Source organism: Xiphias gladius, chromosome 1 (assembly GCF_016859285.1).
Source record: "Xiphias gladius isolate SHS-SW01 ecotype Sanya breed wild chromosome 1, ASM1685928v1, whole genome shotgun sequence".
NCBI classification, from domain to species: Eukaryota; Metazoa; Chordata; class Actinopteri; order Istiophoriformes; family Xiphiidae; genus Xiphias; species Xiphias gladius.
In genome coordinates, this window is record NC_053400.1 from 11,419,080 (window position 1) to 11,443,214 (window position 24,135).

At 41.4% G+C, this 24,135-nt stretch overlaps 5 protein-coding genes across 16 annotated transcripts in view; 2 read left to right on the plus strand and 3 right to left on the minus strand.

The window, feature by feature from the left end:
- The window catches only part of nptnb (neuroplastin b), a 29,479-nt gene extending 27,748 nt beyond the window's left edge, over window positions 1–1,731 (minus strand). Inside the window, exon 1 of one of the 3 annotated variants that reach the window (XM_040157962.1) lies at window positions 1,635–1,731. In XM_040157962.1, the coding sequence (XP_040013896.1) occupies window positions 1,635–1,644 (10 nt within the window). In that variant the 5' untranslated portion in view covers window positions 1,645–1,731. Of the gene's footprint in view, window positions 826–1,634 lie in introns of those variants that run through there. The other 2 variants (XM_040157883.1, XM_040158040.1) reach the window with 2 other exon arrangements.
- On the plus strand, window positions 670–24,100 carry chrna5 (cholinergic receptor, nicotinic, alpha 5). 6 transcript variants are annotated; one of them, XM_040157405.1, is made up of 8 exons: window positions 670–1,395; window positions 16,819–16,960; window positions 19,692–19,843; window positions 20,036–20,080; window positions 20,997–21,106; window positions 21,445–21,622; window positions 21,705–22,400; window positions 22,555–24,100. In XM_040157405.1, the coding sequence occupies exons 2-8, from the start codon at window positions 16,870–16,872 to the stop codon at window positions 22,711–22,713; spliced, it is 1,431 nt and encodes a 476-aa protein (XP_040013339.1). In that variant the 5' UTR covers window positions 670–1,395; window positions 16,819–16,869; the 3' UTR covers window positions 22,714–24,100. The 6 variants fall into 6 exon arrangements, with proteins under 6 accessions (XP_040013339.1, XP_040013519.1, XP_040013254.1 ...); XM_040157320.1 differs by lacking the exon at window positions 670–1,395 and adding an exon at window positions 16,230–16,416; XM_040157495.1 differs by lacking the exon at window positions 670–1,395 and adding an exon at window positions 17,619–17,787 and having other exon boundaries at window positions 16,879–16,960.
- Window positions 1,957–4,149, plus strand: LOC120806728 (calcium homeostasis modulator protein 6). The gene is made up of 2 exons (XM_040158149.1): window positions 1,957–2,479; window positions 2,704–4,149. Exons 1-2 carry the CDS (start codon window positions 2,015–2,017, stop codon window positions 2,854–2,856), a joined length of 618 nt encoding a protein of 205 aa, XP_040014083.1. The 5' UTR covers window positions 1,957–2,014; the 3' UTR covers window positions 2,857–4,149.
- Window positions 5,957–8,948, minus strand: LOC120806027 (UDP-glucuronosyltransferase 2B15-like). Of its 3 annotated transcripts, none has more exons than XM_040156698.1 (2): window positions 8,876–8,948; window positions 5,957–8,426 (listed from the first exon to the last, which is right to left on the minus strand). In XM_040156698.1, the coding sequence occupies exon 2, from the start codon at window positions 8,411–8,413 to the stop codon at window positions 6,839–6,841; it is 1,575 nt and encodes a 524-aa protein (XP_040012632.1). In that variant the 5' UTR covers window positions 8,414–8,426; window positions 8,876–8,948; the 3' UTR covers window positions 5,957–6,838. The 3 variants fall into 3 exon arrangements, with proteins under 3 accessions (XP_040012632.1, XP_040012718.1, XP_040012813.1); XM_040156784.1 differs by having other exon boundaries at window positions 5,957–7,665; window positions 8,876–8,940; XM_040156879.1 differs by lacking the exon at window positions 8,876–8,948 and having other exon boundaries at window positions 5,957–6,338; window positions 6,901–8,480.
- LOC120806156 (UDP-glucuronosyltransferase 2A3-like) lies at window positions 9,955–13,012 on the minus strand. Of its 3 annotated transcripts, none has more exons than XM_040157189.1 (2): window positions 12,844–13,012; window positions 9,955–11,509 (listed from the first exon to the last, which is right to left on the minus strand). In XM_040157189.1, exon 2 carries the CDS (start codon window positions 11,436–11,438, stop codon window positions 9,972–9,974), a length of 1,467 nt encoding a protein of 488 aa, XP_040013123.1. In that variant the 5' UTR covers window positions 11,439–11,509; window positions 12,844–13,012; the 3' UTR covers window positions 9,955–9,971. The 3 variants fall into 3 exon arrangements, with proteins under 3 accessions (XP_040013123.1, XP_040013036.1, XP_040012946.1); XM_040157102.1 differs by having other exon boundaries at window positions 9,955–11,572; XM_040157012.1 differs by lacking the exon at window positions 12,844–13,012 and adding an exon at window positions 12,091–12,252 and having other exon boundaries at window positions 9,955–11,572.
- Window positions 24,101–24,135: the final 35 nt, after the last annotated feature.

Genomic DNA, 24,135 nt, shown 5'->3' on the forward strand with positions numbered 1-24,135 from the left:
CGTTTTGAGCCGAGGTGAAAGGCAGCATCAAGTTCCCCAAAAGGACCAGCGCCAGCATCACTGCGTTAGGATGCATCGTTGGGGCTCGGCGAGGGTACCGGGGGTCTCGGCCGGACGAATGTGGGAGAGGAGCTCGTGTATTGATCACAAGATCTAGAGAGATGGGCCCAGCATTGCACCGGGTTTTTCTAAAAATAGTCAGTCGAGGATAATTTAGAAAAAGAAAAAAAAATGTTGGTGGAAATGTCTCCCCGATTCAAAGACCTTTCGAGGAGAGCGGTGGGTGAAGGGTCCCGGACGAAGCCAGCGGCTCAGGGACGCCGATGTGCAGCCATAGGCGGTGAAGAAGCCTCGTCGGATTGCGGAGGAGAGGTCTTCGGATGTCACAGAGATTGTCCACAGTGTTGTTCTGAAGATTCAAAGATGCGCAGACCGATGCGCATTTGCGCTCCGGCGGCCGCGGTTCGGTGATTAGAATGAAAGTGTTGCGCAAATTATTCCGACGGGAAGTGATGTAGCCGAAACATAGTCCGGTGATCAGCAGAGGTCTATTTTTATTTCCAGAAAAAAAAAAGAAAAAAGGGGGGGGGGGGCAGATGCTGGTAGGACACCAACGGCAGCAACGACAAAGCTGCGCGTGCCCTCTGCGCTCATGACCGTGGATAAACACACACCTACACAGAGACACGCTCACTCACACACTCACACGCGTATAACAGGAATGTAATTCATGGTGTTTGTAAACTCAGGCAGTCATTGTGTTGCTACTAAGCCTTCACTTCCCTCTCCGCGGATAAGTTTCAATTTTTCTTTTTTTCTTTTTTTTTTAAACGAGCTGAAAAGTGCACATTTTCATCTGCTGCCATTTGGGGGAAGGTGTCCCTGCTCGTACGCTATTTGCTGAACCCTCGGCGACCACAGTGATAACTCCCACGATGCCCTAACTGTTCGGCAGCACCTGCGATATTACTGTGACCTATACATTGCCAGCTGCTTGAGCGTTGGAGGTCAAGCCAGATGTGTCACAGACTTTTGCAGGGCACGAGCCAAATGTGTATCTAAAAGCGAGACCGGAGCGGCCGCGCTTCGAAACCTGCCGGGGGTCGTGCGGAGGCACGGCAAGCCGTCCCGCCGCACTTTCCACCAGCCGCACAGCTCCGCGCCTGTCCCGCAGTGCCCGAGCTCTCGCGCTCCTGCCGGGTTTTTTTGACGCGAGGACCTTATCTTGACGCTCCGGAGCTCACGGTCATTCATAAACTGTGCCATCACATCAGTGGCCTGGGCGTTCTCAAGCTGTACGTACCACATCCCGTTCAAAGTTCAACACGGCCTCCTGCAAGCCACCCTATCCTCGCGCTGCGCCGCTGCAAGGGCGACCCCGTGTGGCCTGTTGAGGTAAACTGAACACAGTCTGCATACACCTCATTCTTTTAATTGCAGCAATTGAAATTAAAAAAACAAGAAAAAACAAGAAAAAAAAAACACCCCAGCACTTGATATATTTATAGCTAGACTTGTAGCTTTAAGAGGTACATTCTGTGACCTTTCTTTAGTTAAATATCTTTTTAACTGTAACACTTTAGTTTCAGAGTAAATCTGGGCCTGTAACTTGATTCTCCAATGTAAAGGCTTACCCTTTGACATTTGCCCACACCTCCATGCATGTGCGTTTTGCTGGGCTATTGCAGAGGTGCCAGTCTGTGTGCAACTGCAGAACAAACTTCCCTCCACTCTATAGCCCTCCCTCCAGTTTGTGCATAGGAGACCACATTTAAAACATAACCCCACCTGAAACCTTGCACAGACCAATCAGCTGGAGAAATGTCAGAGCAGACGGCACACCCTCCTTTGTTCAAAACCAATCAGAGTGGAAGTGTGGCATTTTGCCCGAGGGGAAAACTTACCCCTGGATGCGTTAATTACGCATCACTTAGCTGTTGCCAATGTGTTCACAACGGTGGACCCTCTTTTGGGCTTTTTACAGCGACTGTCTTCATTTTTCGGTCAATCTAGTATGGAAAGTAGACAACAATGGCTTACCAGGCTGAAAAATGAACTTAGCAACAGTCCTCTGGTATCAAATGTGGCTTTTGGCTTTATCCTCATGGGACTAGAGAAGCTGGTGGAGCTGGAGTTTGAGTGTCCTTGCAACCCTACATGGAACGGAGTGTTTTCATCAGCATTCTTCGTCATTCCTGCCGTCATGGCCTTCACCTTGATGCTGATCATTCAAGGATGCAGATGTGATACGTGGTGCAGGAAAACTGTTTCCCTCTCCAGTTTCGTTCCTGCTATCGTGTGGCTGATATTGTTGTTCCTCGATGGCCAATACTTTGCTTGTGCTATGACAGACTGGGAGGGTAGATATGTACTAGTTGACAAGGCAGCTCCGCAGAAGTGGTGTGAGCCAATTAGTGAGGGAGATGTCACCCCACAAGAACTAATGCTCCGCTCGCAGCAGCTGTTTGTTTTTTCTCAGGTGAGTCGAATATTTTCTATCTCACAGAAGATTATGCAGGATGAGCAGAGTGAAAACACCTCCCCCTCAGAGTAGGCACTGTAGAGAAGCACATCCATGATGTCAAACTATTACCCTTTGTTGAGTATTAATATAGCTCTGTCAATAGACTTTGTTAACCAAAAATACACCTTTTCTGTTGACACCTACTAAACAAAGTGTTGCTTCACTCTTTTGTACCCCAGGTTATAGGCATAGTCCTCCTCATTTTCATCTGTGTGGGTCTCATAGTGTATGTAATCAGAGAGAGCTGCCAACAAGAGGTGGAGATGCAGGATGCAGATGTAGCTGAGCTCACTGTGCTCAGGATGAGCTCTCTGCGGACCAGGACATCATGAGAGGACTCACACCGCCCATCGCACCTGCCTTACAGGCATGGACACTTTGTAAATACCCTGAGCAGACTTTACTATGACTTTCCATAACTGTCATCAATGAGTGCAGTTAGAAAGTATTTTTCCCCTATAAAGACTGGACAGTGATGGTCAATGATGCTGCCATATGAGGCTGCGTAAATATAAATGACTGAAAACAGTGATTCTGTTATTTTCTCTGTATTGTCAGCGAATATGTACCCAGTGCTGTGCCTGTGCTCGTCTGATTCTGCAGTGCAATGAGTTATTAGTTTTTACCTGTCTTTAAAGGAATAGTCAGAAATGGGAAATACACTTATACGCTTTTTGCTGAGCGCTAAATGACGAGATTGATGCCCTTCTCATGACCAGTAAACATGAAGCTACTGCCAGCAGCACATTAGCCTAGCTTGGCACAAAGACTGGAAGCAGGAAGGAAACATCCAGCCTGGCTTTGTCCAGAGGTAACAAAATTCACCTTCCAGCACCTCTAAAGGTCACTGATTCATCTGTTACATCTTGTTTGATTGATCCATACAACGACCCAAGTGTGAATATGGATAATTCTGCGTTTTACGGGAGGTTATTTGCTAGTCGTCTCCTTGACTGGGAGCAGTTGCTAGGCAACCGGCAGAGACTACAGAAAGTTTTTGCACCCAGTTTAGAGATAGATTGATGCCACTCAATCTATAACCCCACCGACCCCCAAAAATGGTTTCCCTCTTTTTCCAGTGTTTATGCTATATTAAGCTAACTCTCTACCGATTCCAGCTTCATATTTAGTGTACAGATATGAGAGTGGTATTGATAATCTCATCCCAGTCTCGGTAAGAGAGTGAATAAGCGCGGTTCCCAAAATATCTAACTATTCCTTTAAAGTGATATTTCACTTTTTTCACGTTTCGTGAATTTTTAGTGGACATGAATTGTTAGCCACCAGCTCTGAGATACTCAGTCGGTACCGCTCTCTGGTATTTCAAAGTGAAATTTCACTTGAAATATTTTTGTTTTTCCCCGTGGGTAGCAAATGTCTCCGGACTTATGTAGGGTCGGACCCCCGTCATGTCTAATCCTACCTAACGGTGATGATTCAGAATGAACGGATATTCCTAATGATTTACCTGTATGACAGCTAGAGATGTAAAACCATGTATATGATGTTTTGTATCATGGCTGCAACCAGCCAAAAGTAGGATGTAGACACAAAATCTATAACAATATTTGCAGCATGTTTTTTTTATTGTTTTGTAATAAAAGAATTTATTTATTTAAGTGAAAACCCTCAGGGATTTTGTACAGTTATGTCATAATAGCGTGTTAGTTTCCACAATTCTCACAAACCTCCAATCTTGGGAATTTGAGTTTGTCGTACAGAGAGATTAACTCAGTTGTGAAACTAGGTTTTACTGTAACATCTCTGTAGCAATTGAATTTTACAAATACCAGTACACTGTTGGACTAAACATAATCATTTGAATTTTGCTGTTTTCACATTCAAAGGAAACTATGGTGTCTACCTTTGGTGGGCGTATTGTAAATGCCACAGATTCAATGCCTTAACACAGTTAGAACATGGGCCCGAATCAGACTAACACATGCTACTAATAGAATTATATCTGCAGAGGAATACAAAGACTGTCTGTAGATTCTCAGGTGAGCAGCACCTTTGTGTTTTAGGACATTTTCTGTCAACAAGAGACTGTGGTTAAATGGATTTATTGGCTGATCTCTGCAGCTTTGAGATTCTCGGCAGGTCTGTCTAACCCGACACTTACAGCTGTAGTTTAGTTCTGACTTGTATTTCTTGTTATTTACAACATTGCCCAAGCAACGGTTAAGCCCATTAAGTGTAGAAATTGGGGCAGACCTTGCATGTTCATCCTGTGGCAGAGCTTATTCAAGACTTCCTGTATGGCCCTGAGGAAGTTCCTCTCTTTATCCTCTGCGCCTCCCACACTTTTAGACACAGCGGGGTGTCACATTCATCAGCAAACAAATGTAAATCCACAACTGGGATTCAACAGACTCTTAAGCTACTTTATTTCCTTTGATGAATAACAAACTTTTTTATTTTTTATGACTTTGATGGTAAATTGTTCTTGCCCGGCGTAGCTTGTCCATCACTCTCCTGAATTTGGGAAGTAATTTGGCAAATGCTTGAGCTATCTCACTTTTTTGGTAAATTTCACCTATAAAAGTTTCCAGAGACATATCCACGTCCAAGCATTAAGGGACAGCTTTAGGGACTGTGGGAAAAGGAGACCAAAGCACAATGGCAATTCTGACAAGGAAATGTTGCTGTAAATATCAACGCCTGTGAACCTATGCAAAAATCATAATATAGCCACTTCTTCTCTCTCTGTATCAAGTGTTTTTCATACATTAAAAACAAAATAAGTCCTCCAGTAATCCAACCTCCTTGAGAGGACAGTCAAAGAGGCCTGAGAAATGAGTAAACTAGTGAAATGGTTATTTTTTGACATTGCGCATGCCAATCCAGACCAAAGCTAGAGGAAATTAGAAATACCATATTAGTGAAAAGTATTCAAAACCACTTGAGTATCTTGTGTCCATGTCCAGCATTCATCATCTAAAGTGTTGATCAAACATGTCAGTTTGTTTTATGTCTAGAATGCAATCTCCAACTTCTCCTCAACATCGAGGTAAATGTAATTTTATGTGTTGAATGAAAAAGTAAGATTGGGCTATCACAAGATAGTCCAGATTACAAAATCCTACAGGTAAAAGAAACACAGTAAAGGGTATACAAAGAAAGGTTTTAAGCATTTATAAGGGCCCAGTATAACCCTGGCGTGTCACTTTAATCTTTGTGTGTGAAATTGGATATGTTTAAATCCATACAAGCCTACACTTGGCTTGGATGAGATAAGAACATGAATCCTCAATACTGTGCAATACTGAGGAAAGAATGTAGTCATTTTAAAAAAATCTAAAATCTAAGTATATTGTGCTGCAGTGTAAGAGTGAATTTGAAGTCTTTCCTTATGCAAGGGGTTCTTTCCACCGTGCTAATTAAAGAGGACAAGCTTATGAACAGTAAGCAACTTATTTTGAAATTTTAAAAAGGCTTTTATTTTGTTCCCTCTAAAGCAGCAATGCTACTGTACATTTTGTGACATATGTGTTCTTCCTTGTGGATAAAATGAATAATTATAAAGCACTGAATGATTTTGATTTGTTGTCTTTTTTAATAGAATCAGCATTACAGCTTTTGCAACTCTTTGGAAATGTATTTTCAATCTCCCCATCAAATCACAGTAAAAACAACTAAAGCCAAAATTTCAAATTTTCACATATTTAGAAGTACACATATTTGTACATATTTGCACAATACACATATTTGTGGTTTAAATTTCAGTTTGAATGCCACTTTGATTTTTCAATCACCTTTTTATCCTTTTTTGGTCTCAGACAGAGTTTACAGCATAAACACCTTATTAGGGCAACAAAGGTGCCCAGAATAATCAGCACAACTCCAACTATGAGTAGCATCACATCTTCAGAGTGGTAGGGTGGTTCAACAAACCAAGAGATGCGCATGTTTTTTCTTCAGTCCATATTGTTTTAAGATTTTATTGGGAACTTGAGGTCTTTTTTCAGAATCTTTGCATTTAATGTAGTTTTTAATGCAGTGTACAGAAAAATAGAGAATAGAAGAGGTCAAATTTGTATCTCAATTTTATCAACTTAGTCTACTAGTCCTATGGTAGTTTGCATTTGCTGTGAGTTTTAAGATTTTCATTTGTTTAGAGCCAAAAGTAATTGTTAAAGTGATGCATGCATACTGATAAGTGAAATGACTCTGCTTGTATCAAAGTACAGTCAGTAAAGCACAGTCAAACAGTCGGTCAACATCATCATCTACTCTTTTAATATTCAACTGATCACCGCCAGAATGAAAGTAACATATTAACACGTATCAAAATAAACAAAGCTTCCTTCTCTGCTAGTCAGATTTCATTTTTCTTTTCAAACACAGTCTGAAGCACGACCATACTAACCCAACAAAAATGAACAAAATAAGCAGTGTAACTGTCAGCAAAAATAAAACGACATCTACTGAGTGGTAGGAATACCAGGGCAGTCTGTAGGACTCTGTTCTCAGGTGAGCCGCACCTTTGTGTCTCATGACAAACTCTATCCAGAAGAGGGCGGTGTCCAGCCGCTTCATTGGCTGATCTCTGTGCAGCCTGGAGAGTCTCTGCATGTTCATCCTGTAGGAGGGCTCGTGCAGGACTTCCTGTATGACAGTCTGAAATGCTTTGCTGTCCAATTCAGATATATCCACAACCATTGCAGCGCCCTTTGCTCTCACTCTGGAGAGGTTGTCGGCTTGATCAAACACAAAGGGAATGCCTACAATTGGAACCCCGTGATATATAGACTCATAGATTCCATTTGTTCCCCCATGACTTACAAATAGTTTAGTCTTTGGATGTCCTAGGAGGTCATTCTGTGGCAACCAGTCGACTAGTAAAGTGTTGTTGCCCAGAGTGGCTGGTCTGTCACCTTTATACCTCCAGATGACTTTCTGTGGTAATTTAGCAAAAGCTGCAGCGATTTCATCGGCTAAATCGTGGGGAAGCTCTCCAATCAAAGTCCCCAGAGACATGATGATGACTCCATGCTCTCCAGAACTCTGCACAAACTCCTCCAGGTGTTGAGGCAGAGGTTTTGCGTCTTTACACTGGAACCCTCCCATATAGATAACATTAGGCATGGTGGGACGAGGGAACTCAAACACAAAGTCCACTCTCATCAGCCACAGGTCTGCTGCTTGAAACAAGGAGAAATAGTCCACATCTGGGCCTAAATATTTTTCAGTTAAGGCAACATAATGTGGTAAAACAAACTGTGCAATTTGCATTTGTGTTAAGCCAAAAACAATGACATTAAGAAGTCTCTCGAGAAAGCTCATTTTGTCTGATAGCTCTGTCCCTGTCATTGGAACATAAGAAAGAGGAGAGGGTGCAATTGAAAAATGGCCTTCACCTTGACTAGTCCATCTGACATTGAAAACAAAAGGTAATCTGAGGTAGTGGGCAAATATAACACCCCCTGGTGTAGCAGGGTCTGTGAGGACAAGGTCATATTTGGTATCCCGTAGTGATTGTATCAGATCTTTGTTTTCAAAAAGCAGCTCCAGCATTTTGCATGTTTTCCTATTAATCTCACTGGCCAGTTCTGTTTGTTCCATTTCCAGTTTAAAACGTGCCCAGACAGACTTCCTTTCCCTCTGGATTTCCAGCAACCGGGCCAGATACGTAGTTATAAATTCTTCTTCCAATCCAAACTCTATATCAAGTGTAACTGAAGTATAGAATGGGGAGGTTTCCTTGATGTACCAGCTGTTTGATGATCGCACAACAGAAACCTGGTGACCCCTCGAGTGTAGTTCCTCTATAATGACTTTCATGTTAACCCAGTGGCTCATGTCTACTGGAAAAACAAGTACCTTCCCACCATAAACCAAAGTTGGACAGAGCCAGCAGAGTTTGATCCAGACCCAGGGCCACTTCATTTTTATTCTAAAGCTGGGAAGAAAGCATATTATGTCTTGGCTCATATCTTATCAAATGCATGATTTTCAAATTTTTTTCAGTGTTTTTTTGAATCAAAACAGTAGTTAATATCAGTCATTTATCAATAAAAATCCTATTTACCCTCTTTCTAGAATACCTATATCTACTATATTTAAGTTTTTTTGCTTTATTAATTTTGTAGAAGAATGTATAGAATGCTGCAGTTATTTTCTCCACAGAAAGTCAAAAATAAGATTAATAACAAGCGAAAAGGGGGGAGGGGTGTTTAAGAATGCTTTTTATTTAACCTAATTAGTGACTTATATATCCAGTAACTCAATATTTGTCGACATGCAAACTATAAAAATGAACTTCTGGAAATACACAGAAATCCGAATCCAAAAAATAGCTACCGTATTAGTAATTTCTATTGGCAGAAGATTTAAACATGCCAACATTACCTATATTGGTAGCCAGTGTAGTTGTTTTTCAGTCTTCCTCCTTTGCCAGAGAGCAGAACATGTGCTAGTCCCTCCAGGGTCCAGTCTGAGCAGGACTTTCATACTGCAATCTCATGTTCTTAAACACACAGGTGATAAGGAAGTACAAAGTGGAGTAAAGGTAGCCCATGGTGTTTAATTATTATGCCAAACATCAGTGAGAAAACTGAATGACTGGGAAAACAATAACTTTGAGAACTGCAGGGTTATTTTGCTGTGTTCCAAGTGTTTAGTTACATAAAAGGTTGAGACTGAGACAACATTGCAGTTTGCTAATTTTATTGCAAATCCATAATTCTGTCTCCCTCAGAAAGCTACAGCTACATGCTTCGATGGTGTGACCAACTACGTTTCTTATGTGGTCTAAAATGCTTGAGTGTGTGTTCAGTTGCTTTTTGTAAAGTAACATTTTTTATAGCGGATATTTTACTTCAACAGGCTAGAAAACTACTGTAAATGACTGAACAGCATAACCTGCTGGCTGATCAAGCTTTCAGCAAACCTTCATTTAAAAGTTTTTTAATGCATATATTTCATCAAACCAAGAGATGTGCATGTTTTTTCTTCAGTCCCGTATTGTTTTAAGATTTTATTGGGAACTTGAGGCCTTTTTTCAGCATCTTTGCATTTAATGTAGTTTTTAATGCAGTGTACAGAAAAATAGAGAATAGAAGAGGTCAAATTTGTATCTCAATTTCATCAAGTTAGTCTACTAGTCCTATGGTAGTTTGCATTTGCTGTGAGTTTTACGATTTTCATTTGTTTAGAGCCAAAAGTAATTGTTTAAGTGATGCATGCATACTGATAAGTGAAATGACTGTGCTTGTATCAAAGTAATCAAACAGACTTCATTCAGCAAGTTGGCGCTCAAAACTTACAGTTAGTTTTTATCTTTTATCTATCTCGAAAACTTTAGGTAGGACACATGCAGTCAGCTTAAAGCACAGTCAAACAGTCGGTCAACATCATCATCTACTCTTTTAATATTCAACTGATCACAGCCAGAATGAAAGTAACATATTAACAAGTATCAAAATAAACAAAGCTTCCTTCTCTGCTAGTCAGATTTCATTTTTCTTTTCAAACACAGTCTGAAGCACGACCATACTAACCCAACAAAAATGAACAAAATAAGCAGTGCAACTGTCAGCAAAAATAAAACGACATCTACAGAGTGGTAGGAATACCAGGGCAGTCTGTAGGACTCTGTTCTCAGGTGAGCTGCACCTTTGTGTCTCATGACAAACTCTATCCAGAAGAGGGCGCGGTCCAGCGGCTTCATTGGCTGATCTCTGTGCAGCCTGGAGAGTCTCTGCATGTTCATCCTGTAGGAGGGCTCGTGCAGGACTTCCTGTATGACAGTCTGAAATACTTTGCTGTCCAATTCAGATAAATCCACAACCATTGCAGCGCCCTTTGCTCTCACTCTGGAGAGGTTGTCGGCTTGATCAAACACAAAGGGAATGCCTACAATTGGAACCCCGTGATATATAGACTCATAGATTCCATTTGTTCCCCCATGACTTACAAATAGTTTAGTCTTTGGATGTCCTAGGAGGTCATTCTGTGGCAACCAGTCGACTAGTAAAGTGTTGTTGCCCAGAGTGGCTGGTCTGTCACCTTTATACCTCCAGATGACTTTCTGTGGTAATTTAGCAAAAGCTGCAGCGATTTCATCGGCTAAATCGTGGGGAAGCTCTCCAATCAAAGTCCCCAGAGACATGATGATGACTCCATGCTCTCCAGAACTCTGCACAAACTCCTCCAGGTGTTGAGGCAGAGGTTTTGCGTCTTTACACTGGAACCCTCCCATATAGATAACATTAGGCATGGTGGGACGAGGGAACTCAAACACAAAGTCCACTCTCATCAGCCACAGGTCTGCTGCTTGAAACAAGGAGAAATAGTCCACATCTGGGCCAATGTAGCGGTTTGACAATGCAGAATAATGTGTTCCAGCTATCTGTTTGTACAGATGCATCCTCATGATATAAAACACAATGTTTCTGATCCTCTGAAAGAAAGTCATGTGATCTGTTAATTCTGAAGGTGAAAGCGGGACATAGGAAAGTGGAGAGGGTGCAATGGCAAAATGGGCCTCACCGTGAATAGTCCATCGAGCATTAAACACTAGCGGCAATCCAAGATAGTGAGCCAGCATTACACCTCCTCCGCTCGCAGGGTCTGTCAGAACTGCATCATACTTGGCGTCTTGAAGAGACTTTATTAACTCTTTATTTTCAAAAATGTACTCGACCAATTCAGACACTCTCTTGTGTAATTCAGAGAATTTATCTTTTAACACCGTGTCTAAAGCGAAACGGTCCCACACAGACCCGTTTCGTTTAATTTTAATAACTTCAGTGGTAAGGAGACGAAAAAAATCCTCACTTGCACCACTGCCCATGTCCACTGTGACAGTATTGTAATGTGGAGACATTTCGCTGACGTACCAGCTGTCTACAGCCCGAAGAACTGTCACATCGTGTCCCCTTGAATGCAGCTCCTCAACAAGTACATTCATGTTCACCCAGTGGCTGCCGTCATGTGGAAACACCAGAACCTTCCCAGCATGGACAACCGGAACAATGACAGCTGAAAGAGAGATGATGGAAGCCAGCGACAAGATCATCTTCAAAACTTCTCAGACAGTGCGGTCTGAAATGCAAACAGAAAAGAAAAGCAAAACAACAACACAAAAAGAAGATAGCTGTTACTAAACAAATGCAGAAAAACATATGCATGTAGATGATAGATGGTATACCAGCTTGTCCATAACAGAGAGCTGCAGTGATTCTCCTTTTAATTGTTCACTGTTTGCAAACTTCCCTTCTGACTACCCTCAAGTGGACGTGGCATGTGGGCCCCTCTAAGGAAATTAGAGTGCTGTTCAGTGCCCAGAGCTCTGCATGCATTCTGGGTTAAACCCTAATCTCCCTGAGCAGGCATGTTTTTATAACCATAACTGTGCTCAAGCTGCATAAAGGAAATATTCACGAGTTTCCTTTTAAGAAAACACACAATCCCTGCATGTATAACGAATCCCACGCACCTATGTTCGTACTGATCAAATGTTTAAGCCTTCAAGAATGAACATGATTCAACAAAATGTCTTTCCACTCAGTAACATCAGCCGACAAGACATAGAAAAACATGTCAACAAAGATTTAACTTACTCTTTTCAACTGAAACCAAAGTCTTTAAATGCCGAAGCTTACAGCGAAAACTTTCCTGCCACTTAAATCAATAAACTCGCTCGACACAAAACTGACAAAGAAAGGCGGAGAAGAATTTCAATCAAAGCACTGAGACTATAAAACACTTCCTGGTTTCTTTTGCCCCCCCCCCCAAGATAGTTACATGAGATACTTGTCTCTTTACAAGGATACTTGTTCCTAATAGTACACACAGCCACATCTGCAGTTTTATCAACAGGAAAGAGTCATTGAGCAATGGTTACACATATTTGGTCTGCTTTCCCTCCCTCGGTGCACCGTATTCTATGAAATGCTGTGTGGAAGAGCTACTGGTAAGAAAAACATGTTTCTCTTTATTTATGGTGCAAGTTTTATGTCCTTTAAATAACGTGAAATTGGCACCACATGCTATCATTTCACACTAAATGATTAAGCAGTCCAAAAAGGGAAACACTTTAAAACCATTTTATTGAATGGTTTGAAACCTACTTCCTGATTTTTCTTTCTTTCTTTTTGCCTCAACCCTGACAACACTAGATACCTTCTCTTCATAAAGTCTCTGTAAGGGAAGTTCACCTTTAAAGGTGCAATGAGGCAAGATTCTGAAGTAATATACAGGAAGAGCGTTTCTTTACCCTGCTCATATTTGCATTAGACCTAGAATTGAAGTGATCTAAAACTACAAAACAACATTAACAAGCTGTAAAAATATTAAGAATGGAGAGAACTCACTCAGCTGAATCTTGGGTTAGATGCTTGCAGGATGAAAGAGACAAAACACTGATATAAACTTAGACCACTGCTTAGAAGATGACTTTGTCTTTCACTTTGGATCTGTAATAGAAGGCAGGCACAGATCAAGCTGCCTGTATACCCTTGAAGTAAAGACTCCACCTCTTGGGAAATGTTTATCATACTCACGTGGGGCATGTTGAAGGAAGTCAAACATGTTATACAGGTATAACAGAGTGCGGTCCCGATGACCTACTCTTGAAAAGTCCCTGAGACGCTGCTACTGTGAGACCTAGCATTTATGAGTGCTACAGCTCACCATTTACTGTTCCTTTTCAAAAGAAAACTCACAAAATTAGGCACAAGGGTGGGGCACAACATGGCACAAATACATTCAGAAACCAAACGATTATCATGCACACACACACACACACACACACACACACATACGACCCCCCCCACACACACACATATATATACACTTTTATATATATATATATATATATATTCATATATACATATATATACACACACACATTTATATATATATATATGTATATAAAGCATAAATTTGTTAATTTAAAATTTAATTTATTCTAGTATTTTTTTTACAGTGATGATGGAAAAAAAAGCGTATTTTTTTAAGTAAAAGCATTAAAATAACATGACGCAAAATATTGCCTTTACAAAATAATACATTTGCAAAATGTTGCTTTATCTGGGCTGTTAAATGAATCTTATTTTCATCTCAAAATTAGCAAAATCCATCTTTGGATTGATACTATTTATTTTTTTAAATAAAATGTATATCACTTGAATGTTTAGTCTTGTTTCACTTTAGGTTTACACATTGCAGTGTATAAACACCTCACCAAGATGAAAGCAGTTAAAAGCATGAGTAGCACAGGAAGGTTAAGATATTTGGCCCAGACGACTCCACATCCCCGGCAGGTCGAACTTGCTGTCCTCCCTGTTTCTCATCAACTCCTGGCCATCTAGCATTGCTGACACGAGTTCGCCCACGGCTTTCTGAGCCTCAGCAAAATGTACTGGACATTCCTACTGTCACAGGGAGAAAACTTGCCACGGGAAGAGGCCCTCTTTCGAATTGGAGGGCTGCAATAATAGGTCAGCCTCATCTGAACTGAAAACAATGGACAATCTGTTAACCATGGTGAACAACATTTCAGACTAGCTCAACACAAAACTTTAATACTTAAGATGTAGTTGCAAGCAGTCTCTGACCCACCATGACTGTTATTTCATACTCGATGATGATTCCTTCTATTCTGTACACCTCCATTATTTCTATCATTGCAACCCTCTTGTTTTGTCTTTTTTTTTTTTTTTAAATCAGCCCAAGGTCTTAAGTCGGCTTGTCAGAGAACTCCATGATTACCCCTCCCTCCAGTAAAAGTCCACACTGGCTTATTGTTTCCGATTGGTGCTCTACACTATTGATCCGATCGATATCAAAAGCTACTTTTTTTATAACATCGGCACATGGTTTGCGGTACAGCAAGGCATGGGGTGTACTATCATACCCGCAGTCGGGGCATTCTTAACGCACACCTACTTACTGTAGTCTACACGTGCACTGTAACGACACACAGGAAACGGGGCGGTGTGAAGACATCTGGTTTGCGCCGAGCCTGTAGTCCGGAACTTTACGTAATCCCCAAGGGGGGGGGGTTGAGCAGTTCAGGTTGTACTGTCGCCCGGGCAGAGACGGAAGCGCGGGAGGAGCGGGGCGCCGTGCGCGCACGCCATCGCCGAGGAAGTGGCTGCGTCTGTGAGATAAGCGCGTCAACGCTGAGAGGCCCCTGGGGTGTGTGTAGTCTCCCAGGACGACAATTCATCGCTCGTCCAGAGGCCCCGGCCCGATTTCACGGCGCATGCTTAACAGTAATTGGGGTCTCAATTATTCAGTCACGCTCATCGAGGCAGTTCGTCAAGTCTGTTTAACCTCGTTCGGCCAAACTCAGGATGACAAGAAGATGATCTTTGTCTGCTTGGCGGTGGGACGAAATGGAATTCGGACTGTTCCAATATCAGTTTGCTCTGGCTTTGGTCCACTGCAGTCTTTTTACTGACGGCTGTAATTTGAGAACTACCTAAATGGTCAGGGACTCAGAATTGGCAGCAGTGCGGTATTGGGATGTTAATCCTCCTTGTCTTCAGCCACTTCTGCAGCCTGTGCGGGCTGTTTTTAACTTTCATGGAGTGGTGCCACCAAAATGCAATTGAGAATATAGACAAACGCAAATCTTTGCCGTCCCGCTGTGTAATTGTGATGAGAAGATGTTGCAGAATTGACAGTCAGAATTCCTCATGTAGGCTTTACGCACAAGGCATCATTATGGCACTGACATTATGTGATCCCAAGTCAAATATAAGTCAAATAGTAATCAATATGGACAGATCTTTGTGGACTTTTTGAGCAGGCCATTGGGGCACAGTTACCCACAAAAGAAACAAAAGGGATGGTGCTTTGTTTAAGGTGTGTATCAGATCATTTTGCTTTCTTTCTGAGTATAGGTCAAAACGTTCCTGTGCTTTCTGCTTACATTTTATTTTCTAACTTTCTAACTCACTCTTACAGTTGGAAGCATATGTCATTGTATACCTTTTGTTTATGTGATTTTTATAGTTAATTAATTCAATGAATATACTTTCTATTTATGTCTCTTTTTATGTTTTATACATATATCTAAATTCATTATTTAAAGAACCTCTCTAGGTACTGGGTACTGGTTGCAGTTGAGGGATTGGATGTAAAGTTTTGTTTAGCTTTTATAAATTGAAAATACACAATTCATTTAATTTAATATTTAGTCCTCTTAAAACCCTCCACCAACTGTCAGTAATAGCAAATTCATATTTATTTTTCAGTGTGTTCCCTTACACCCATTTCACATAGGGTGAAATATACAGTAGATGAATCTGAACATGGGTTTAATCCATGCCTTATTGAAAAGGGAGCCTATTGTGCTGAAGTGACAAGAATGGTTTTACTCATGGCCTCTGAACCTTGTTTACTCACCCAATCGTTCATTCCTTAATAGCAATAGTCTGAAAATCCTTCAAGGCTTATAATAGTATATAAATAATACTTCATAGAAAATTCCCTTCTAGACTTGGTGGCTATCCTTAGGCATTAGTTTAATGCCAAGCTCTCTTACATTATGTAAGGGACTAAATCATGTCTGTGTCTAAGCTGAGAGACTGGAATGCTGCTGTGGAGATGCAGTGAGGTGGCTGCATGGAGAAGGCGACTATCCCTGTCTGTGATTATTGAATACAAGAATGCTTGGAGAAGAGGGAGGAAGGGGGGTGGTGGTAGTCGGGGGGGGAAATGGGGCGGGCTCTCTGAAGGAGGAGGAGGAGGATGTGTTGCCTGTGCACAATTGGAGGCAGCAGGGAGTGTAGAAGCATCCGCATGAGGCGAGAGAAAAAGAACCTGCATGGAATGGAGGAGCGCTTCAGCAGCACTGTCGCTGTCGTCAGGATACCCACTGCCTCCACCACCGCTGCTGCTCTGGACTGCATGTTGATGGGAGAGACTCAGAGCAGGCATGTATACAGCATTTGCATCCTTTACTATGTGAAATGGGTTTATTACCATGGACAGGGTTAGGTTAGCAAGGTGAGGGTAGTGTGCATTCTTGGCTTGTGCAAGATGCTGTTCTATAGATTCAGGGTGTGTGATTAAGGTCAGTTTGTTATTTAGGATGTATTTTGATTTTTATTCTTTTTTTTTTTGTCTTGTTTCATTTTTTCTTTGCTTTGCATAGCTTAGTCACTGAAATCCATAACTGTGATTGAATGTAGCTTTACCAAAGGAGAGCAGGGGTTGCTGTCTTAAGATTTGAACCCTTAACCCAAGGCATGATTAAAGCCACACTCAGGTGTTTACCCAGTGTACTCAAAACCTACTGTTTTTAATAACCACTTTTTGGAATATTTATCTTCCAGCTCTGTGATGCCCGAGGGACCAGCTGTGTGTTATCCGGTGCCACCTCTGATATGATGCCGAGAGCAGGAGGGGCAGCCACCTCTCTCGCGCTGCTGCTGCTGCTGCCGTTGCTGTGCTGCTGCCATCTGTGCCACTCACTGCGTAAGTTTCCCAAGGACTGGGAATGCCCCATCAGGTTACCATGGTGGAATGTAATGGGCTCAGTATGATAGATGGCAGAGTCGCAGATAAGTTGGACTCCAGTGGACACGTAAACAAGAAACCAAGAAGGAGGATGTAGAAATGGCCACAGGGTCGATGAAGATTGAAGATAGCTTTCTTCTTTTTTTTTTTGGCAATTAATAATTTCAGCTGCATGGAAGCTATGATAATTGAGCTCAAAATATTGCACAGAAAATAAGTAAACTATCTAGCTATTGAACAAGCAGGACATTTCTAATAGCAAAAAATGAAAGACCGCATAACACATTAACTTCCACATCTACATTTTTTCCTAAAAACCATAGAACTCAGTAACCAAAAATCATACCATTGCCATCAATATGAGTTTTCTTTGTTACATAATTCAGAGACATTAACACAGAACAACCGGAAAACAGTGAGCTAATACCACATTCAGCTCATTTTGGATAGATGAAAAAGATGGCAAATTTAATATTTAATTTCCTTGAAAGAGGCACGTTGGCTGACGTGAGGTGTCCATATTTGTTTGATTTTCAGCCACTTCCAAATCGGAGCTTTAAGAAAAATCTTTCTCTCCCTGTCATACTTACTGCTGCCTACAAATCACGAACTGCAGGTGGTCGTCGAGGGGGAGACAGGCGGTCAGGAGAACACGTGCAGGCAGAAACAACTGAACACAGTTTGTGCATACTGTAAATGTGGTCAGGCGATGAGCTGTTGCAGTAAACTCAGCAGTGACAGCTGGTGGGCAGGTGTGGAACAGTGCGTACGGAACGATGGGAGAGGTTAGTACAGCGTGTGCGACACACACAGATGAACATTCTGAACTAGCCGGAGAGGAGGGAAGAGAGGAGCCGATGTTGCCATGACAGTGTGTATATATGGGTATGCATGTATGTATCTGCTGTACAATATACTTACAGTATTTCCTAAATAAGTACGGTATGTTTATGTTCATATGTGAATGAACCATTTTTATCCTCGGCTATACATTTTAAAGATTGCTCTCTCTCTCTTTCTGTTATTTATTTTTTTCATATTTGGCGGGTTTAACAAAGTGCCATATTTAGTTTGATCTCAATGTAGTTGTCATCATCTGTATGGTAGCATACTATACTCACATTATTTATCCCATGATTATTTTATAACACTGATATGCTTTTTGACACGCTGCCCACTGCACCAGGCAGACAACAGCAAGCTCTGACCAAGGTCTCCTTGAAAATGCAGGCATGAGTTACCATTAAAAATGTATTTTACTCAGCATTAGGTGTAAACTTTATTTCTACAGCTATTTTAAACGAGCATTTGTAGCACATATATTATGTTTGTGTTTTAGCATATTTCTGACTCTATAATTACATTTATTATACGCTACAACAGATTAATGTAGAACCCAGCAGACTCTGCAGCTTGCTTTTCAGCCAAGCTGGGTGCTGGTGATAGCAGGGGAGAAGCCGAAGAGATGATGAATTTGCTTATTACAGGCGTTTGATTGAGGGTGTTGCAGTCTTGTCTTTATTGATCCACACACTGAAAGGGTGACACCATACATTTGCGGTCAGTCCTGTGGTAGATTTTTCCGGCCACATTCTCCACCTATAAATTGAGTTTATAACCGTGTTGGTAAATGATTTAAAGAGCAGGATGAAAGGAACTGTGTGTAATTCACAAGTGAATCAATGTTTTCTACCCTGTAGTGGAGCTCTGCTTCAGCAGAACAATGCAGCAGTTTGGCTGGGATTCAGGCAGCAGCTATACATGTATGCTGTGCTCTAAAAAACACATGCATATTTTGAATTTTTAAATTTATGCATACAAATATTTGATTATATTTACACTGAGTATCCCAAGATCTGTTGGTAAGCAGTGATGTTTGGATGAAAAGCGTGCACCTTGAGGTGAGAATACAATCAGTGTATTGGTTTCTTACTGTGGTGAAATAAGGAATGACATACGGTAAGTAAGAAATGGCCAATCTCTTGCAACGCTTTATACAATCATATTCAAAATTTCTTAGTTGGTATGCAATTCCTAAATAAACCCCTGTGCGAGTGTTTTTTCTTGGAATTATGTTTGCAGCTATATTCTGGAAATAATAACAAGCCGACAACATAAACATGAGACTTGAAATCCTGCGAGGCTCTACAGCATATACTGTCTAGCTGGACAGAGGACAACAATTAAAGAAAACTTTAACTTTTATATTCAAATATGTTGGCTCTACTTGGAAGATAAGCGGCCAAATGCAAACACTGAACATTCTCCACTCACGACTGCTACGTTCAGTATTATCCTTCTTTTTGATAATGGCTCCAATGCAGAAGATCAACTGAGTAATGGACACCTACTATCTCTGACATTTCTAAGGATTCTTAACGCCATCGTATATTCACTGTGTGGTATGACCTCTGTGGTAAACCTTTGACTTCTCTGTCTCTTGAAACCAAAGGTTTACCACAGAGGTCGTACCCCGAAACTCTAGACATAAACACTGGGGCAAGGTCAGAAAGGTGAATGCAGTGCTGTTTGAGAGCAATGCAAGAGCTGGAAGTGGAGTAATTATCAAACATGGAGTCTGAGACTACTGAATAAGTCAAAGGTACTGTTGTATTTGCTGAATTAGCTACAAGCTAATGTGAACATGTAATTTTTCTCCGTAACCATCTTGTCTTTTCACACCTTTTAGGGGTTCCAAAGCTCTCTTCTTATGCAAAAGCAGAGGACAAGCTGTTCAAATACCTCTTTGGAAACTACCAGAAATGGGTTCGTCCAGTGGAATACCTAAATCAGACGATCTGCGTGAAGTTTGGACTGGCGATCTCCCAGCTAGTTGATGTGGTGAGGATAGAAAAGCACTTGCTATTGACATTGTTTATGAATGTGTGTTACTGAGGTGTTAACTACATAAATGTGAAACATAACAGGGCTGAAAGAAAGAATGCTGTTTAAATTATTGCTCTGTAAAAATGTTCTAACCCAGATACATTTTAAGTTAAAGTTATACCTTTGAATATTGTTATACCATTCTAGGATGAGAAGAACCAGCTGATGACAACCAATGTGTGGATGAAACAGGTAAGAGCACTATACATCTAACTTAAACAACTTTTGCATCATTACATTTAACCATCATCAGTAAACATGCAGGTAAGAGTGTGGCTGTAAGTGATACTTCATGGCTGTGGAAATACTCTGTCAACCCCTGGCTTACATGGCATTTAGAGACAACCAGTCAAACTCTCTTCGCCCCTTTTTAATCTGGTTTGGTGGCATTTCGCTGACACTTCTCATCTATTTGAGTCCTTTCAACCCTGTGCCAATGCACCTACCTCCAAAAGTCACCTCTCCACTGCTGCTCCTGTCAGCCTTAGTCATGGTCTGGGGTGTCCTGTCTGTCATGCATCGTATGAATTATCCCCACAGACCAGGCTCTGTCATTGGGTCAGTTTCTCCATTTCATAGTGATGGATTGCGTCATGAAAAAGGGTGATGGATGGGCATTGGCCACAGTAGTGATGTCTACCTGTCATAGATGACATTGGCAAAGTCGAAAGAATGTCAGATTTTGTAATTGTATCTTATCTCTTTCATCTCCTGCGCCTTTCTGGTTTGTGGAATGAATAATGATCATGATAATGAAAGTTTTTTTCATAAACTGGCTTACCCTCCAGATTATTCCATCACAAGGTAATTACCATATATAGCATGTCTAAGCCACATCAGATAAATTTGCCATTAGAGGTACTGGTAGGCAGATTTTGTGATCAAAGAGCCAGGCTAGCAGTTTCCCCTGTTTACAGTCTTTGTGCTGAGCTAAGTTAGCTGGCTGCTAGTGGTAGCTTCATTTTTACCAGTCCTCTTATCTAACACTCAAGAAAAAAATAAGTGTGTTTCCCAAGATGTCAAACTTTCCTTTAAAGCCCCTATGTGTAGACTGTTTTTGTTGTTGTTGTTGAGTTTTCAATGAATTTCCCATTTTTCCTGTATGTAGGAGTGGACTGACATGAAACTCAGATGGAACCCGGATGACTATCTGGGCATCACAATTATCCGAGTCCCCTCTGACAGGCTCTGGCTTCCTGACGTTGTTCTGTATGATAAGTATGTGCCATTATATATAGGAAGGAAATGACATGGGTGTAACGCATTTTATATTTTCCAAATTCTGTATTAGAATCATGACCATACTGATATGCTGGCAGTACTGTATCAGAGAAAAGGATTTCAAAGGACCCGTACAGAAAATAAAATTTTACCAATCTAAAATTCTAAAAGTGAACCAAGTATTTGCTGTCATGTTAACATTAAAGGAAACATGCAGCCTGGGATGAAATACAAGTTCTAAAAATGACCAGAAAAGAAGCTAATCTATCTTTCAGCTAAAACTTCGGCCAAAGCCGTTTATCTTTTCGATGAATCAATGTTATTTCTTTCAACAGTTCAGACGGGCGTTTTGAGGGAACTGTCACGAAAGCTGTTGTTAAGTATGATGGAACAATATCATGGACACCACCAGCCAATTACAAGTCAGCCTGCACCATCGATGTCACTTTCTTCCCATTTGACCTCCAGAACTGTTCCATGAAGTTTGGCTCCTGGACGTATGATGGCTCCCAGGTGAGTCTCTCTTCCACAGTATGTGTATACTACATTAGTGTCCAGGGATGACCAGGATTAACGTGCCCTCCTAATTTAACAGGTGGACATCATTCTGGAGGACTTCCATGTGGACAAGCAGGACTATTTTGACAACGGTGAATGGGAGATAGTGAAGGCCACAGGCAGCCGCGGTCTGAGGACAGACGGCAGTTCTTCCTATCCCACCATCACCTACTTCTTCATCATCCGCAGGTTGCCTCTTTTCTACACTCTCTTCCTCATCATCCCCTGCATTGGCCTGTCCTTCCTCACCATCCTTGTCTTCTACCTGCCCTCCAACGGCGGTGAGAAGATCTCTCTCTGCACCTCGGTGCTGGTCTCACTAACCGTTTTCCTCCTGGTCATCGAGGAGATTATCCCGTCCTCCTCAAAGGCTATTCCTCTCATCGGGGAGTACCTGGTCTTCACCATGATCTTCGTCACGCTCTCCATCATTATCACCGTCTTTGCCATCAACATCCACCACCGCTCTTCTTCTACGCATCATGGCATGGCACCCTGGGTGAGGAAGATTTTCCTGCATCGACTACCTAAGCTGCTGTGCATGCGCAGCCATGTGGACCGTTACGCCACAGCTGGAGTAGCCAGGGCTGGGGGAGTAGCAGGGCTGGGTATGATGAAAGACTCAGCACCTGAACTCACACCCCTACTCTACACAAGACGTCACCTACAAGCAGCTTTGGATTCTATTCGCTACATAACCATGCACGTGGTTAAAGAAAATGAGGTCAGAGAGGTGAGTTTGTTGGATTTAGTGTATTTGTACATCCATAGGCAATAATAAAAAAAAAGGGTAATAGCGATATATACAATCATTTTTGGCCCCACACTGTCTGTTACTCACATTTGGATGTATGTCTTGGGACTGACGTGTTTCTTCTCTTGCACAGGTAGTACAAGACTGGAAGTTTGTAGCCCAGGTTCTGGATCGAATGTTTCTGTGGACCTTCCTCCTGGTGTCGATCCTGGGCTCTGCTCTTCTTTTTATCCCAGTTATTTACAAATGGGCCAACATCATTGTCCCTAACCATGCTGGAAGTACCCTCTAAGAACCACACATGGGGGCAAACTAACCACAAATGGAGTCAAAGCACATTAACAGCTCACTATGGGTCGTATTTGAGAGACTGTGATACTGAGAGTACGGCTGAGATACGGGCCTGCTCTACACAGTCATTCTGTAAACTACAGCTGGGCCAGAGTTCAAGCTGCAGATTTCAGGCCTCACTTGCTTAGTACATCTCACAGAGACATGTTTTTTTTTATTATAGAGAGATTCTTAATTCTGTATTTAGTTTAATTTAAAGATAAATGAAAAGACTCAATTGATGTACTACATATGATAAGAAAAGTCAATATTTATTCAGCGATATCCTATGATTTTTGTTTTTTAAGTACATTCATTTCACCCACTATACATGCTGGCATCATAGAGGAGATTTATCATTGGGGCTGGTAGATGGTCATAGATACAAAATGGCAAGAACATGTCCTCACAGGATCGTTTGGGATCAATGTCTCACTAACGGCCCTTATGTTTATGCAGGTTACAGGACACCGTGATGAATTCAATTCATTTGATTTCAATACGTTATGCGTTCCTGGAAAAGCAATTACAAGGCAGTTTGTCACCCAGATCAACAGATCCACACACACAATAGATGGGGGAAGACATTCATTCTCATTTTACATACTATTCTGTCTGCCTGTCCACCATCTATAATGTTTGGAAAGATGACCACTTTATGTGCGGGGCATAATTCAAATAAAAGGTGGTAAGTCACGTCAAGTCAAGTCAAGTCAGTCTTATTTATTTAGCACCAAATCATAACAGAAGACCGTACTCTTTATAATATTATTTACAGAGACCCAACATTTCCCCAAGCACTTGGCGACAGTCACAAGTAAAAGTCCATTTTAACAGGTAGAAAACCTTGAACGGAACCTGGTTCGTGATGGGCGGCCGTCTGTCTCAACTGATTGGGTTAAGTAAATAAAAAATGATAAACAAAAACAAGCATGTGAAAAGAATGTAAGACATTTTTGTCGTTTTTGTTTACCCCAGAGAGAGATGAGCAAGATGTATAAAGGAAGAAGGGACCTAAAGAAGTCCACTAGAAGGTTCCACTGCTAAACTGAGTTGATCTTTGCTACTAGGACCTCCTTCATCTGTTTCGTTGCCCGTTATTCTTTCAGTTCCTTCATAGCAGCCCTATTGATTTTTCTCTCTTCTTGTCCTGTCCCTAATATAGTAAATAATAAAAGGGGCTTCACATGGAATTTAAAGTGGTGGAAAACCTGTAAGGCTGAAATAAAAATTTACTGCAAATCTGCAATTTACATCTAGATGAATAAACAGATTCTATGCTGCTTAATTTAGTAAAGATAGGAGTTGAAAATTATAGATCCGCAAGTGGTGGTTCTGGTTTTTTCTTCCAAAAACTGTAGGTTAAACCGTCATTTTTACAGCA

Bases quoted from the DNA above. Each gene is read 5' to 3' on its own strand.
- LOC120806728 (XM_040158149.1), top strand. From the start codon at position 2,015: ATGGAAAGTAGACAACAATGGCTTACCAGGCTGAAAAATGAACTTAGC. The intron at 2,480-2,703 runs GTGAGTCGAATA...TTTGTACCCCAG, and splicing joins AGCTGTTTGTTTTTTCTCAG to GTTATAGGCATAGTCCTCCT.
- LOC120806027 (XM_040156879.1), bottom strand. From the start codon at position 8,458: ATGAGCCAAGACATAATATGCTTTCTTCCCAGCTTTAGAATAAAAATG. The intron at 6,339-6,900 runs TTGTTGGGTTAG...TGGGCACCTTTG, and splicing joins ACTGCTTATTTTGTTCATTT to TTGCCCTAATAAGGTGTTTA.
- LOC120806156 (XM_040157102.1), bottom strand. From the start codon at position 11,546: ATGATCTTGTCGCTGGCTTCCATCATCTCTCTTTCAGCTGTCATTGTT.
- chrna5 (XM_040157405.1), top strand. From the start codon at position 16,870: ATGATGCCGAGAGCAGGAGGGGCAGCCACCTCTCTCGCGCTGCTGCTG. The intron at 16,961-19,691 runs GTAAGTTTCCCA...CACACCTTTTAG, and splicing joins CCATCTGTGCCACTCACTGC to GGGTTCCAAAGCTCTCTTCT. The intron at 22,401-22,554 runs GTGAGTTTGTTG...TCTCTTGCACAG, and splicing joins AAGAAAATGAGGTCAGAGAG to GTAGTACAAGACTGGAAGTT.